General features: G+C 38.6%; 3 protein-coding genes across 3 annotated transcripts in view; 2 read left to right on the top strand and 1 right to left on the bottom strand.

Annotated features, from left to right (window-relative positions):
* Positions 1 to 1861: 1861 nt before the first annotated feature.
* c1galt1c1 (C1GALT1-specific chaperone 1) lies at positions 1862 to 4497 on the top strand. Its single transcript, XM_014004171.1, has 2 exons — positions 1862 to 1971; positions 2950 to 4497. The coding sequence occupies exon 2, from the start codon at positions 2964 to 2966 to the stop codon at positions 3915 to 3917; it is 954 nt and encodes a 317-aa protein (XP_013859625.1). The 5' UTR covers positions 1862 to 1971; positions 2950 to 2963; the 3' UTR covers positions 3918 to 4497.
* A 1316-nt stretch (positions 4498 to 5813) lies between these two features.
* mcts1 (MCTS1 re-initiation and release factor) lies at positions 5814 to 8287 on the bottom strand. The gene is made up of 6 exons (XM_014004163.1): positions 8107 to 8287; positions 7344 to 7496; positions 7163 to 7260; positions 6937 to 7070; positions 6154 to 6221; positions 5814 to 6056 (listed from the first exon to the last, which is right to left on the bottom strand). The coding sequence occupies exons 1-6, from the start codon at positions 8115 to 8117 to the stop codon at positions 5975 to 5977; spliced, it is 546 nt and encodes a 181-aa protein (XP_013859617.1). The 5' UTR covers positions 8118 to 8287; the 3' UTR covers positions 5814 to 5974.
* A 585-nt stretch (positions 8288 to 8872) lies between these two features.
* Positions 8873 to 10515, top strand: part of cul4b (cullin 4B) — an 18863-nt gene continuing 17220 nt past the window's right edge. The window contains exon 1 of the mRNA XM_014004115.1: positions 8873 to 9819. Coding sequence (XP_013859569.1) covers positions 9348 to 9819 — 472 coding nt within the window. The 5' untranslated portion in view covers positions 8873 to 9347. The remainder of the gene's footprint in view (positions 9820 to 10515) is intronic.

Raw genomic sequence — 10515 nt, 5'->3', positions numbered from 1 at the left:
ATTTTCAACTCAAAATATCTTCAAAGAAAACCCGTCTGGATAACAGCAGACCGACTGCTGGTAAAATATACGACAGGTCTGGACCACTCGTAAATTTTGTTCGTATCTGAAAAAAATCTTAGAATATGAAAACATTGGTGAATGCCACAAATTCTCCTGAATCACTCGTACGCACAACTTAAGAACAAATCTGTGCGTACGAACGGTTCTTGCATGAGGCCCATTGTCAGTAAGTCCTGCAGCGACCGAGTGAAAAACGCCATTGCTGACACTGTGTTGCCTGCGAACCGGAAGTGTTCGGCGTGGCCAAAAAATGGAGAGGGTCCCAGCTGCGGACCGCGGAATGGGGCGGGGTCTGACAATGGGGGTGTCGGATAACGGGCAGGGTCGGACGTCTGACCCTGCCCTCAACTCTAAAATTCACCGACCACAGATGCTAAATTCTAAAATTAACCACTCCCGAATTTTCAAGCCTCACATCACCAAGTTCCCGACAAGCTGTGACCACATCCATTGGACATCCAACCCCATCTACTGTACAACCCCGCCCCATTCCACGGTCCGTAGGGGAAAAATGCGGAGGTGCTAGAATGGAAGTCCGTGGCATACATGTGGCCCATTCAAGACCTGGATGGAGGAGAATCTTTGTACACAGAAAAGAAAAATCACAAAAGAAAAACATAAAACGTTGTGGATGTAGGATGTGGCTAATTCAGATGAAACATAGCTACCATTAAGAAATTTTCAAGCCAAACTTCTGGGTAAAGTCAGAATTTTGAGCTTAAAAACATAATTATGAGGAAAATGTCTGGATTTTTAGAAATCTCTTTTCAACATGATCCTAATTGCTTTCTGGGAAATGTATTATTATTACTTGTTAAATATCAGTGGTTCTCAACTATTTTCTCTCATGCCCTAGGAAACTTTAATTTTTCACACCCTCTAAATTTAAATACTATTGAGAACCTGAAAATAATTAATTATTCACCTGTATGACTTTCTGGCATGTATAATCACCAGAAAATGGAAGGGGAAACACTGCTTTATAAAAAAAATAATTTTTTTTTTTTATCTTTTAAAGTTGTTTATTTTGCTGCATATAATCATTTCATTTAAAACGGATTTAAAATCTATTTTTATTTTAAATTAAGAAAAACAAAGTTTTTACTTCAAAAAATGTAAGGTAGTGCTCCTTCATCAATATGTTTTTTTATCTTTTGATTTTTTGATTTCTTTTGATAATATGATACAACGAACTGCCATAGTTGGTTTATTATATGACACACATGCCTGCCAAACTTGGTTAATTAAATGACACAAGTAGTTTTGAAAATTTTTCATCACTTTCAAATCTATTTTTGTTTCAAAATTGTTTGTCAGTATCTTTATATTTCAAGTTCCATTTATTTTTCCAGTGTTAAACTATTTTCTTTCAGTTTCAAAATTACTCATTAAAAAATCTAAATGATCTCAGTTTAGCTCCTTAAATTATGTTAATGCTATTTGTCCAAAATGTCTTTATATATATATATATATATATATACATATACTTTCATTTAAAAGTCCTCTTGCAATTGAAATTGTTTGTTACTCTTTGTTTTCTGTTTAATTTCTAATGTGTTGTTTGCTTTTTATTTTTTTACCAAATTGTTTTTTTTTTACCTTCTCTTCTCAGTTTATCAGTTTTATGTTAAATTACAATTACATTTTCTTTTGTTATGAAATTAAATGTGCATTGTAATACCGTATAAAAAACGTTCATAAATATTATAAAAACAAAAAAACATTTGAAAGTTCCTACTCAAAACGGTCTAAAATAGAACCACCAGGGGGCAGTGTGCACCACGAGTTTGAGTTTAGTCTTCCTGTAAAGGCGAAGAAGAAGAAGAAGCGGGCTGAGGCGTCGGTAGCCTGATCAAACAGGAAAAGTGGATCTTCTGAAAGACGATCCGAGGAACCTGAATAATCCAGGTGAGTACAATAATACCTTTATTAATCGTGTTTATGCATAATTAACCCGAAGTGGAAACGTTGTAGAGGTAAGAAACGGTTAGACGAGGTTTTSTCGTTGTAGCGACTGTAATATTTTATTTACCTGTTAGCTGCTCGGTGTTGAGTGAAGAACAAACACTGTAGTTCAGACTGAGTCTGAGATGCTTTGCCAATGGCTGAATACGTCACGTTAGTTTACCAGCTCAGTCTATTGATGTTTTATCTTACATTTTAAACTAACTTCTAGCTAGCTAGTTGTAATAAATCCCTTCTTGTGAGTAAGTAATCTGTTTTCATTACCAAGCAAAATTAGTAATTTTTTTTCTGAAATGTGATTATTACAAATTTTKTTACTTTCTTGACTCTCTTGTTTAACCATGTTGGGCTAATGGTTTAAGGTTACCTTACTTAGTTTATTATCAGTTTACAAGGTCGACTTGACTGAGTTTTGTCAGATTTTTTTTCAACTCTCGGATTGTTAATCTGATGAGTTTAAGCACTTATTGGATGATCAAATTTGAGAAAAAAACCCATTTGCATTGTAATTGTTTAGCAACCCTATAGTTTTACACCAGTTCTGTTATTAATTTGTTCAGATTAGAGCTTTAAAACTAAATTAAAAAATTCTTTAATCTCACCAAAATTATTTTTATTAATGTCARAACTTAAACATTCTAGAAAAGTCTTTCTTTGAATAGGTTTAAAGATGTTAAAAGGTCTTGGTATCAGCAAGTTTTATTTCCATTTCTTTTGTCGAACTAGCCACATTTTATTACCTGTTGTAAAGTTTTCAACTTTGTTGAAGTAAATTATATCATAAAACTTTATGCATTATTCAGCAAAGTTGTATGATTAAATAGAAAAACAAAGTTCACACAAATCCTTTGTGATTTTTTTTTTATCTTGGTTTTTAGTTGGGCTGACTTTGTTGTTTTTCTTTCTTTTTTTGCTGCTTAGCATCTGTGGCCAACATGTTGTCCGAGGGAGGCTCTTTCATGAAGGGGGTGATCCTGGGAGGCGTCTTCTGCTTGGTGCTGTCGCTCCTGAGTAGTTACAGTCCCACCACCGAGTCCAGGACAGAGGACCACCATCATCACCACGTCAAGGCCGCGAGTAAAGACGAGCTCAAGCAGTTCTCCGACATCCAGCTGAAAGAGCTTAACGACCAAGTCCAGGTCTACTGCGTCATCATGGTCGAGCCGAAAAACTTGGTTTATTGGGCCACTGCCGTGGACACCTGGAGCAAGCACTGTGACAAGCCTGTGTTTTACACCTCGGAGTCCTCCAAGGCGTTCGAGGCAGTGGACCTGAATGAAAAGGACAACTGGGCCAGGCTGCGTAAAGCTCTGAAGCACGCCTACGAGAACGCCGGGGACCTGCGCTGGTTCTTCGTGGCGCAGCCTCACACGTTCGCCATCATCGAGAACCTCAAGTACCTGGTGCTCACGAAGGATCCGAACGAACCCTTCTACCTGGGCAAGGCCGTGAAGTCGGGGGAGCTCGCGTACGTGGCGTACGACGGCGGCATCGTCCTGAGCTACGAAGCTCTGACGAGGCTGGTGAAGGTGTTCCAGGACGAGGACAAATGTCCGGCGTCKGGGCGGGCCCTGTGGAAGCTGAGCGACGACAAGCAGCTGGCCGTGTGCCTCAAGTACACCGGGGTGTTCGCGGAGAACGGCGAGGACGCGCGCGGGAAGAGCCTGTTCAACAGCAAGAGCGTGGACAGCCTGATCAAGGAGAGCATGGACAACAACCCCAACGACGTGGTCGAGGGCTGCTGCTCCGACTTGGCGGTCACGTTCGCCGGGATGACCCCAAACCAGATGCAGGTGTTGATGTTTGGAGTTTACCGACTGCGGCCGTACGGACACGACTCTCACGACTTTTTAACGTTTTACCCTCCCGTGGGTTCAGACAACGACTGAAATGGACGCGTTTTTGTCGAGTCTTTGCTTCTATGATGGCAAACCTAACTTTTGGGGGGGAGGGACAAGTTTTTCTTATGCTGTTTGTAAAACTGAGATGCTGAGTGGGAGAGAAAACTTCGATGTACGTTTACACCTTTTGCACTTAACATAATTGGACCTGATAGCTCTGTTCTGTTCGGAAACACAGTTGGTGGGTAAACTGTTCAGAGCTGGGAAATGTGTCACAGTTGTGACAAACAATGTTATCTTAATTAATATTTGGTTATTAAAGGTTTTCTGTAGATTCCAAATGCCACTTGATGAACTATGTTGATATTTTAAATGCGCGGACATCTCTGCCACAATATTTTAAATCCACGATTGAATGATTTTACTGAAGCAACGTTATGATGGAAACACATATTTCATCTTTTGTGTTTCTTTTTTTTTTTCTGAAGAACTGGCTGTGCACACACTACTTGTTTATTCATTGTCAAAGCTAAAGTAAACAATCTCAACGGGAATATATTCCTGTTATACAAATGTGGCTATCAATTTGTCCTCATTCTGGATATAAAATACTAATTTAGAAACTTGATCTGAAGTGGTGCTGTTATAATCCAGCTATTATTTATGATTTAAATGAGGAAATGACACGTTTTTATGTAAAACAAATCGTTTTAAAGAAAATGAAGGGAAACACGAGGATCCCACCCAGGGTTGGAGTCAGGGATGTCCCCCTGGATTTGTTGTCCCTGTAAGCTGATCACAGATAAACATCAAAAAAAGTTGGATGATGTTTTAAGATGTCTAACCTCTAAGATTTCTTAGCAAATATTAGAGATTGAAGCAGGTTTACAGGAGAGGTGTGCAACAAAATTAAGTCGTCGAAGCCCAAATTCTTATTCCATCACATGAAATTTTGAGAAAATAACACAAAGTTGACAATAGGGTTGTCAAAAAAATTAATCACGATTAATTGTGATTTTTAGCCAATAACGATTTATTTGACGATTACTCCCTGGACACACTCATGTCCTGGTCACATGAACAATTTAGTGGGAAATATTTGGTCTCTGTAAAAATCTGTTCCAAACTGTGTCAAAATGACAGACTTCATGTTATACATCAAATTTAAAATTTTGTTGAGAGACCACGTAAAACCTGAGCTATGATAAATAAATTACAGCACTTTTTTCAGAAATGTTCGTCATATTTAAAATGGAGAGGAGCACCAAGCAGACTGACCGGAGAAATCTCCAGTCAGTCTGCCTGGTGGCGTTMATCGCATTAATCGTCAAGTGCCAAAAAATAATCGATTGTTTTTCTGAYGATTAATTGCACACGATACGATTATGCCCAACCCTAGTTGACAATTTGACAGAATTAATAATAGAAAAAACTTCTGTGCAGGTTTTGTGTTGTACTTAGAATTGTGTTTGGAAAAACAAAAACTAAAGCTACTACTGATAAGTTTATTTAAATACTGTTAATCATCTCAAATTAAAAACTATAAAGACCTTATAAAAACAATCCATTGAATGAAGATTTGATTTAGTGCTGGTAGTTTAGTAGTGTTAGGTGAATTTAGTTTGAGAAGCACATCAGAAAAATAGCTTCTGAATGTTTTGAAGCAGCTTAATCGATGAACCGTGTAATTACAGTACGGGTTTACTTTGCTGAAATGCAGATTAACAGGCCTGACAGCTGTTCCACTCGGCACTCCCTCCGTCGTTATCTAAATACGTTCACATCCTGCATCAGAAAGCTGACACGACATTACATCCTTTAGCAAATTTAGCGATAGTGGACATGTCAAAGCCAGATAAACGGGTTGGATTTCCTTTGATTTATATTCCAGAACTAGTAACTGCCACCAGGCAGGCATTTCCAGACAGATACGATACAACAATATGTGGTTTAAAGCATGATCTTTTATTATTTGTGCATTGTGAGGGTCGCCTTCAGCAGGTTACGGCAGCTTCGTGTAAACGGCTGACTGGCAGTTTCTTGCCTCAGCATCAGAGTTTCCGCACGTTATCTTGGTTGGTTTGAGACGAGCGATGTAAATGTCATCATTTATACGTCTTCATGTGCCACAAGCCGTCGTTCAGATAGTGAACGTTCTCTATTCCGATGCCTTTGTTGACTTTTTCTCTGCAAAGCAAAAAGACAAAATAAGATGAAATATTTACATTTTTTTTAAAGGGACAGATTTGCTTTGGTAAAATAGATTTTGGTTTTTAAATCTTACATGTTTTCTGCTGACATCTTCATGACACCAACACAAAGTGCATGCTGCTTTCCCTCTGCCATAATGGCCTGCAGACACTTATTAAAGGCAAACACGCTGGAAATTTGATTAAAACACGAAAGCTAGGTACTAGGGTTGGGCGATGTCGGCAAAAAAATTGAATCATGATTCATTTTGGAATTTATCCGGTAATGACTAATATGAGGATTAACCTGCTGCACGCCTGCATGTCCTAGTCACATGACCGATTTAAATCTCTCTGGTGGAAAAGATAGGCTCTAAGAATCTGTTTCAATTTCAAAAACCTACAGGAAGAAGAAAAAAAGATGTGAAAGTTGAGCAAAATTTGGTGGCGATGGAGAGAAAGCAAGAACTGGACTAAGATTTATATTTGTTGTGTTCAGATTTTATAGTTAGGGTGTCGTTTAATCAGTTTTTGTGTGTTTGAATCTAAACAATTAGTCGATTTTTGAATGTGGAGCTGCAGCTGACTGAGATGGAGGTGGAGCTGTCGACACGGACAGATCAGAAGAGTGAAGCAGGAAGAAGGCAGAGGTGGAAGAGGAAAACAGTGAGACAGAGTGAGGACTGACGAGGAAGAGGGTTGAGGGGACTACTGGGGATACCAGTCCTCCTGGCGGAACTCGTTGTATTAATCACCAAATATCAACAGTTTTTTTTTGGCGATTAATTGCACTCAATATGATTTTGCCCAACCCTAGCAGGGGGAAATTTTGTACATTTATAATGTGAGTTATCTGAATTTGTGACATAAAAGGATACAACCACTGTGTCAGGACCAGCAGGATAGAGTTTAGCACCCGGTGAAGTCAGCCCAGGACACATGATGTTCGCTCCACTCAAAACAAATTTAATGGCCCCTTTGTCTACTTGCTGATGTGGGAGAATGAAAGGATCTAGAACCACAAACAAACAAACAAACAAAAACATTAAACTATGAGGGCTAGCTATAATTATCTAGAAATGTATATATAAAAAAAGATCTTACATTTATGTAGCAATCTGAGGGTTGGGTAGAATGTTCCCTCTCGCTGTCTGAAGAAAAGAAGTTCTCCGTTCACAGTCAGGATTTCAATGTGTTCATGGCTGGAAGAAATACAGTAAATATAAACTGAAGAGAAAAATAAAATACAATACAAACAGTGATGAGGAGAACTAAATGGTCATACCATCTCACTATTTTGACAGGGTCCTTTTTCGGCATGATTTGGTTAAGCCATGGCTCGATATCAGGAAACTGTTCCAGCAGCTGATTTTTGATGCCTTTGATCACAGATGTTTTCAGCTGGATGCAGTTCGACACATTTTCCTTCTCATCAAATCTGAAAAAAAAAAAAGGTAAACTGGACCTTAAATAAAGAACACTTGAAAACAAATATCTTAATTTAATTCTAAAAATCTGTATTTAACAGTATTTATTAAGAGACTTAATAATTTTAATCTGATGTAAAGTGACTACATCTGATGGTAATTGCTTTAAAGGAATAAAGTTTAAAAAATTAAAAAAATTCCATGAAAACCTGTTTAAAGTGTAATTAACATTTACACAATATACGTGTTAAACTGTCTTCTACAAAACAATAATAAACTTTATGTAGTTTTACTGTCCATTGTTTATAAGTACATGCATTGTTTTAAAAATGTTTAACACCTTCCAGAATCACAAAGATAAAGCAGCTGTGTGATTGTTACAAAGTTACAATTTGTCTTTATGATAAACCTAAAGATTTCATGAGCAAAAAAAAGACAGGTTTGGTCTCAGACTTTGTTTGTCCATCTCTAACACAATGACAAATAATAATAATAAAAAGTACTCGGCCAACATTCAAAACAGCTCATAATTACTGAAAGACACATTTCTACAAGCTCAAGAATGATGCTAAACAGCGCTTAGCATTAGCCGCTAGCTAACACCACCGCACAGAAACGTACTTTTTAAACATCCTGGCTGGTCGCAGTTACCGCCTTCACGAAGTGTGTCAAAGCTTTTCCTAACGCACTGGAACAGGTCGGTTAAAGACAAGATAAAACAAATCACCAAAAATGATTCATATATTCAGTTATGCTGCTGTATTTCCACGCTTATTTAGCACTGTGTGGAGAGATCAGCGGTTTGCGGCATTTTACGACAGTTGACACAACAAGGCGCTTCCTCGCTCTCTCCGGTCACCTAGGTAACGACAGTAACCAAGTTTTCTGCTTTGGGACAAATAACCTTGTTAAAATTGTATCTAAAATGTTGTGTTTTTAAAACTTTAACTTTTTATGTTTTTAAATGTAATCAAACTGTCACGTTAAAGCAGGGGTGTCAAACTCAGGTCCGAGGGCCGCTGTCCCCCTTTCTCTGTTACAACACAGGACATGTGCTGCAGAGACCCCTGCTTGGATTCTCCTCTTCAAATGCTGTAGAAGCCTGTTTATCATCCAGTCATGGAAGTGTTTGAGCAGAGAAACAAGAAAACGTGTTGGATGGTGGCGCTGGAGGATTGGAGCTTGACAAACTCTACTCTCTCAACTATAAAAATGTATGTTTTTTAAAAGTAGCATTTTAAGAAATTCTTAAACTTCAATTAATTTTTAAAATCTTCAAATAAATTAAGTTTAATGTTGCTGTGGCGCCATCTTGTGGTTGAAAGTGGCAAAGCGCCAAAGTGGAACTAAAAAAAAAAAACATTTGTGTAAAAAGTACGTTTGTACTAAGTACTTCCGGTGGGGTCACCAACTAGCTTTTACGAGTGAAATGTATCTCTTGCGAACTAACGACCGTTTAGTTATCATGTGAACTCGTTCTTATTTTACTTTTGATTTATTTCTTTGTAAATAGTTGCTTTTAAACGTCTGCTTCACTAAACCGCTCTCGCTGAACGACTTTACGACTCGGTTTTGTCGCGAGGGAGGTAAAAAAAAAAAGAGGAAGCAATAGCCGACCATCTTTATTCTTCTGCCAGCAATAACAAGAAAGAGACCAGGCTAGACCCAAGTAGCGCCGAGTAGTTAGTTTATTGTCTGTGTTGAATTTGATTTTAAAAAACGCTTTCGGTTAGAATCTGAAGACGGACCCAAGCTCTCGGACAACATTCGCTGCCCTCTGCCTCCTCCTCTCCACCGCGACAAAGTCTGGAAGTTTCGGATCAAGAAGACTGGCTGTGAGGAATTAGTATTCCCGTTTTTTCATGTTTCCAACAGGTTTATCTTCCCCTAACCCCCCACCACCGGCAACCCAGGAGGCCAGACCCGCGACCGCTGATGTCAAAGCCGACAGCGGTAACATCACATCTCCGAAGAAGAGGAAAATAAACGGCTCCGAGAGGGAAGACACCAGCGACACCATCTCCTCTTCTTCCCCCTCCAAGACCCTCAGTTCCTCCTCTTCGTCGTCCTCCTGCTCCCCAACCCCGCTGCACATCCAGAAGAAGTTGAGGTTCGAGGATTCGGTGGATTTAATCGGACTGGATGTGAAAATGGCCGAGGAGGCTGCCGCCGCCGCCGCCGCCGCGTCGTGCTCCAACAACAAAAGCAAAGCCATGTTCCTGGCCGGCGGCGTGGGCCACCACGCGAACGGACTGACGAAAACCGCAGGATCCGCCACCTTCTCCAGCAGCAAACCCGGCGCTGCCAAGAAACTAGTCATCAAGAACTTCAGAGGTACTGCTGGGTGATGGGGGCGTCCAAAAACCCTGCAAAAATAATCCAGATCCTGCAGCCGAACATTTAATAGAAAACATCTCAGATGTGCAGATTAGATTATGTTTGCTGACACACAACATGTACAACTAAAACAATAGGAAGAGATAAACAAATAAGACTTTCTAATGCTGTGAAAAAGATCAAGCTATGTTAGTGCAGTTATTTTTAAATATTACAGTAAATATCAATTGAAAAATCTGCTTAATAAGTAAAATATTTAACATTTAAACAGAGACCAACACTGCAGCAGAGAGGTCAAAATCTGTTCTCCAATGAGGCCAAAATTCAAAAATTAGTCCAAGCCAAGAGCCACGTTTTGTCAATTTTTTTAAAATTAATGCAGTACTACAAATAATTTTTTATAGAAGTACAAATTACCTTTTCTAAATTATGCTATATATGTAGCATTTAAAAAATACTTAACCTAACACATTTCAAAACATTATTAAATTTAGAAAGACACATCGTTAACATTTGTTTATGCCCCACATTTATCAGCTTTTTCATTTCTAAGAGATACATTTTATTGCAATCCAGCAAATCGGGTAAAAAGAAAAGAAAACTTTCACTAAAAACCCAATTATTTGACGTTAAAATAAGAAAATAAGGCAACAAAAAACCCAACGGAAACAAAGATTCAAAAAAAAAAAAAAA

This window comes from Austrofundulus limnaeus, unplaced genomic scaffold (genome assembly GCF_001266775.1).
Source record: "Austrofundulus limnaeus strain Quisiro unplaced genomic scaffold, Austrofundulus_limnaeus-1.0 Scaffold1, whole genome shotgun sequence".
In the NCBI taxonomy this organism is placed as follows: Eukaryota; Metazoa; Chordata; class Actinopteri; order Cyprinodontiformes; family Rivulidae; genus Austrofundulus; species Austrofundulus limnaeus.
Note: the sequence above shows the minus strand (reverse complement) of the source record. Positions and strands in the feature narration are given on the sequence as shown.

Excerpts from the sequence above, each read along its gene's own strand:
- mcts1 (XM_014004163.1), bottom strand. Across the intron at positions 7,071-7,162 it reads CCTCAGATTGCTACATAAAT|ATCCTTTCATTCTCCCACAT; the intron begins GTAAGATCTTTT and ends TTGTGGTTCTAG. Across the intron at positions 6,057-6,153 it reads AAGATGTCAGCAGAAAACAT|AGAAAAAGTCAACAAAGGCA; the intron begins GTAAGATTTAAA and ends TTTGCTTTGCAG.